The 5,768-nt window shown below is 32.8% G+C and overlaps 1 protein-coding gene across 1 annotated transcript; it reads left to right on the forward strand.

Moving 5' to 3' along the window:
* Positions 1-218: 218 nt before the first annotated feature.
* LOC140830798 (transcription factor bHLH148-like) lies at positions 219-1,782 on the forward strand. The gene is made up of 3 exons (XM_073194282.1): positions 219-392; positions 760-1,400; positions 1,493-1,782. The coding sequence occupies exons 2-3, from the start codon at positions 810-812 to the stop codon at positions 1,607-1,609; spliced, it is 708 nt and encodes a 235-aa protein (XP_073050383.1). The 5' UTR covers positions 219-392; positions 760-809; the 3' UTR covers positions 1,610-1,782.
* The last annotated feature ends 3,986 nt before the right edge of the window (positions 1,783-5,768 follow it).

The raw sequence follows: 5,768 nt of genomic DNA on the forward strand, positions 1-5,768 counted from the left end.
TGAGACCGTTTCACATAAGTTTTTGCCGTTTGTAATAGAGAAGATCATGGATAAAAAAAAGTTTTAAAAAATATATATTTGATGCGTCTAATTAATCCATCGTAATTTATAAATTGGATAGGATCAAATTCAAAGTATGGAGTATTTATTGATAATTTAATATTATTATAATAATATATAAAAATAAATAAAAATCTTTAGGCATGTGCTGAGCTTCCGCGTGCCCCCCGTGATTCCTTTTAAAGCTTCCATTCTCTCTCCTAACCTTCCACCATTTTCTCACCCTCTCTCGTTAACCGCAGCAAATGTATCGATACAAAATGGATAACTCGATGGATATTTAGCCAAATTCTTCTGAATTCTGAGAGAAGGGAGAATCTCCAGTGCTTCAGGTAATAATCGTTCGGCTATTTCATTGGATTCGACTGTTTTTGTTTGTTCTGTGGCTAGTTTTTTAGTTAATATGTATGCATAAATGCTAGTTATCGGAGTTCCATTCTTATTTCGATGGAATTGTGGTTTCGTGATTTGAATTTGTTTGGTTTTTATTTGATTCGATGATTATATATGTTCGTTTGGTGTGATTTAATCTGTTTACGGATGTTCCAGCTATGAGCTGAGATTGAATTATGATTATATTTGTATATTGATAAGTATTTGATTTTGGAGATGTGATATCCTTTTTACTTTACTTGATTTGATACCTCTTTGAATCCATTAGTAGTTCTGAATCTAACTCACATTCGATCGAATTTCCAGGTGCTAGATTGAAAATAAAATTCTCGATCGTACAGAAAAAGTGGCTAAAGATGATGTCGTCATCTCTGCTATCACCCAATCCAGCAGTGAATTCTGACAGATCATTAACCAGAAGAAGGAAGAAGAAGAGAATTCAGAGCCCAGCTGTCGGGGAGAATCTCAACAACGCTTTTCAGCAGCAAAATGCGCCTGTTCAATGGAAATCCGACGCTCAGCACCAAATCTACACCTCCAAACTGCTGCAGGCGCTGCGCCAGGTGAAGCAGAACAACGGCTCATCGCCTCAGAAATCAGCTTCGAGGCGCGTGCACGAAGCCGCGGACAGAGTCCTGGCCGCCACGGCCAAGGGCCGGTCCAGGTGGAGCCGAGCCATGCTCATGAACCGGCTCAAACTGAAGTTCATGAAAAAGAACACCACCACGAAACGGCAGCAGTCCGTGATGACGGCAATCAACAGCGGAAACAGCAGCCGGTCGCTGAAGAAATCGAAGGTGAGCATTCTGCGCCTGAAGTCGAAGAGTTTGCCAGCAGTTCAGCGCAAAACGCGCGTTCTAGGCCGCTTAGTCCCCGGCTGCAGGAAACAACCATTGCAGGTGGTGTTGGAGGAGGCCACTGATTACATACCCGCGCTTGAAATGCAGGTATATGACATTCACATACCCACATGGCCATGTATATTCTTCAATCAATGAATCGATTTGTCGCATCTGAATTCAATAATCTGCCATTGCAGGTACGGGTAATGAGCGCTTTAGCAGAGCTACTTTCTGTTTCAGGCTCTTCTTCTAGCGACTCCATTAGTGCTGGTGGGCTTACTCAGTTCCGCACAAGCAGGCCTCCCACTACCTGATATGTATTTTTAATTATTATTTTTTTCATTTTCTTTTGTCAATGAATGAATATTCCAATGTGAATTATTTTGTTTGATTAAAAAAAAAGGGTTTGTTTTGTACTTAAAAAATGGCAATATTTGGTGAATTTGGGGACAATTGGGAGCAAATGATGTGGGTGAGGTGCAATGAATCCAGGTCACGATCTTCTTTATTCACGTGGTGGCAAACTTTGTAAATTTTTGCAATGAAAATGGTCGAGTCTCGAATCTTTCCCAATATATTAAGCAAAAGGAAAGGCTAACATACCCCTAAGAAAGCGCAGATAATCATCTGAAAATGTACTCTTTGTTCCATTTTTTAAAATTTCTTTGGGCAAATGGAAATGAATGGCTCGCACGTGGTTTGTTACTTGTGAAATTATTAGCATCAAAGTTGATCGATTAGTTTATGGCCTTTTCATGCCCTACGTACGTTCACTTTTGCTAATTGAAATTCAATTTTTATTATCAAACTTGGTGGTCGTTCTAAATAGTTTCTGTATAAAAACAAAAAAAGATTACGTGGTGGTCGTTCTAAATAGTTTCTGTATAAAAACAAAAATATATTGAATAAAAATATGAAATTCCAACTGCCTGAGTGAATTCTTGTTGGAAATTTTTGATTCACCAATTTCAAATCCAACTATCGAAATGCCACGTGTAACAACGTTTGGAAGATTTTTTTTTTTACAATTTCTTAAATATATTGTTAATTGTCCACGTCGATTGAATAAAATACCTGAGAGTTGTATATATGGTCTTGGACAATCCTCTCCATTGAGCTAGCTTTTGGAATTGAGTTAGGCACAAGTTCCAATATCAACATGGTATCAGAGTCCGGGTTCCACATTTATGTGTTAGAATGCTTATAATTAAGTCAGCCGTTCTGTCCATAATTGGGTCATTTGTAAACCTCACGTTCCAAATATTCATTCCAGGGCGTGAGAGAGATCTATTATTTGTCTCACATCGGTTGGATAAATAACCTTGGAATTGTATATATGGGCTTGAGGACGAGATTATACTACGACAAGGCATCATTCGAGAGAAATCTAACGTGGATTTCATTTGAATGTTTTTCCTCTGTTTTTCGAAACTAACTCCTATGTGATGACACACTTTTTAATTTATTTATTTTACACATAAACAATACGTAATATTTATAATTTACATGTTGCCCATGCTATAATTCTAGTTATATATATTGTAATAGATAAACTAAAGGTCTAGAATGTATAAATCTTTTATGATCATATATAGATCGAATGCATAAATCATAACTATATTAAAACTGAAAAATTAAACTAGCTACTGTCTTCTAAAAGTGTCCATGGTTTGGTTAATGAACCGAACCGAAACCCAAATTTCGTTTCGAACTAAAAACGAAATTGAGAAAGTTATCGATTTTTCATATTTTTGATTTGATTCCGTTTTTTTCAGATCTTACACATTTAAAAATAAAAATTATATTACTATTTCATAAAAGCCAACAAACCTGTTTCTATGGTCTTCTCATTCAATTCAAAGTCTCGATCTAAAATTCCATATCATCATCTCTTTATATTTGCTATCTATACTTATAATGTTCTATTTATATTGTGAATTTGTGATTTGTGGATGTATTATGTTAATATATGATTTTTTTATATTCTGATTGCACTTGTATTGTTTTATTTGTGTCTTGTATTCAAATCAAAGATAGTAATGTTGTATGCTCCAGATTCGACGACTATCCTCATTGTATCAAGACGGATATTTTCAGCGTGCTTATGTCCTCACTCACACGCACTCTAGAAAACTTCCCAGGGGTCACCCATCCCAGAATTACCCCAAGCCAAGCACACTTCACTTTGGAGTTCTTATGTGATGAACTACCTGAAAAAATATTCACTTTCTGGATATGAGTAGTACCAATCAAATCTTTAAGCCCTCCTCAACTGCACAGTGCCATACCTGAACAGTTTCAGAATCCCTCTCATTCCGGTGTAAGATCAGTCCATCCATGTTACCTCCGCCTAGAATACTGCCAAGAGCCGCTCATTGTCCATATAACCTCATGACATCGACGATCACCCCCCGCTCTCTTTGAGCCCGGACCTTACAAATGTATTTAAATTTTATGTTAATTTATGTTTTGAATTAGGCTTTATTTTAAATATATTGAGTTGGAACTTAGATATTATATTTAAATATATCAACACTTTATTCACGTTTCAAGCTACATTTTATATATAGTAAGAGTAAAAATATTTAATATTTATAAATAAACATATTTTCAAATTAGAATATATATATACAAATATGAGTGATCGCAGTTGCCGACCTCAAATTTATATATATAAGCTACTTCAATATATATATATATTTGCATTGATTTAGTTGTCATACGTACATTTATGTGCACATGCACTGCTACCACATGAACTTTGCAATATTCTCTGCCTTTTCTTTTTGTTTGAATTCGATTGGTTCAACGAATACATATATAGAAAACTTCAATTTCGTTTATAAATTAAAAATGAAAGACCTCTCGGGTAATTTTCCGTTCTGATTTGACAAACTTGTAATTGATAACATCTGATTATTGATTAAAGAACACAAGTTTTTTCGTAAAAAAAAAAAAGAAACTAATAAAATCTTAAACCGCTTAGTACTGTTTAAATTAAAATTTATAGTTTTTAAAATATAAACTCCTAATTCAAAACATTTTAATTTTAACAATGTGTATATTATCAACTCTGAAAAAAAATTCTACACTTAGCATTATGTTTATTTTTATTTTTTTTGTAAAACGTCGTGGATAAAAAACATAATATGAAAAAAAAAATTGATCATAATCAAATATAAAAGCCACTAGGAAACCCTGTAGTAAATCGACGTATTAAAGTCTTGGTTTACTACTTTAATTTAATTTTTTAGGTTTGTTGGAATCAAAATTTTTTAATTACATTCTAATATATAGTAAAGCAAGGCAGCTATCGTGATTACTTTTAGATCTTTCATTTAAAATTTTTGTGAATTTTTTTTATCAGTTGTGAAGCTGTTTAGTCTTTAAATTTAAGAAAAATTATCCAAGTAAATTATGAGAAATTATCAACAATCACTAATATGTATTTCATTCTCCATAAGTTCATGACTGATACTGGACCAAATAACAATAATTGCAAACTACCAAAAAAATGAAAAATCGAATTATTTCTCTTTTAATAAAGTAAATTTGTATAAAAATATAAAATACCTATATATAAAACGACCTCTTAACCATAACGTAACAACCATAAAAAAATGGAACAAGGAACACAAGATCTTATTCAGAAACTAATCATGAAATCTGCTTTGCTTTATTATATATTAGATTGTAAGCACTATAACATTTAAATTCAAACAAACCCACAAACTCTTTGGATTTACGCATTATCCCCTCGTCATTATATATATAATGACGAATTTAATATTTGATAACTATACGGAATCAAACAAAAACAAAATATGCTTTATGTAACAATTATAATCATAATAACAATATGATCATGTTTGAATCTTAGTTTAGGGGGCAAGTTTAATAATTTCCACTATAACCCACGCTCTAATGTTTTTTCAATTATAACATGGAGTGATTATACTGAATGCTCTTATCATGATCTGGTGAGTGCAATCAGGCTTGAATTCTAACATTTTTTTATCAAGGGGTTGATGAAAAATGGGGGCTAATTGGGTTAAGTCTGAATTAAAATAAATATTTTTTATGAATCACATGGAGTTGTGAATCCATGTCTAGCTATATCACTTAACCTTTGAAAGTCACACAAATATCGAATTTCGTGTTCCTGTTGAGATAGTCAAATTTAATTAGTTGAATTTTTCAATTGTAGTTTAATGGAGATCAAATATATTGTTTATAGAAAATTCTAGATAAGGATACATGAGTTCATAATTAATTAATTATCATATTGTGCATTACTTTATTAACGCATTATTTTATTAAAAAGTTGAATAGATATATATATATATATATATATAGATTTTGGATAAAAATTTGTGTGAGACTGTCTCACGGGTCGTATTTGTGAGACAGATCTCTTATTTGGGTCATCCATGAAAAAGTATTACTTTTTATGCTAAGAGTTACTTTTTATTG

Source organism: Primulina eburnea, chromosome 4, assembly GCF_022965805.1.
Source record: "Primulina eburnea isolate SZY01 chromosome 4, ASM2296580v1, whole genome shotgun sequence".
NCBI classification, from domain to species: Eukaryota; Viridiplantae; Streptophyta; class Magnoliopsida; order Lamiales; family Gesneriaceae; genus Primulina; species Primulina eburnea.

Excerpts from the sequence above, each read along its gene's own strand:
- LOC140830798 (XM_073194282.1), top strand. The coding sequence starts at position 810 with ATGATGTCGTCATCTCTGCTATCACCCAATCCAGCAGTGAATTCTGAC. Across the intron at positions 1,401-1,492 it reads TACCCGCGCTTGAAATGCAG|GTACGGGTAATGAGCGCTTT; the intron begins GTATATGACATT and ends CTGCCATTGCAG.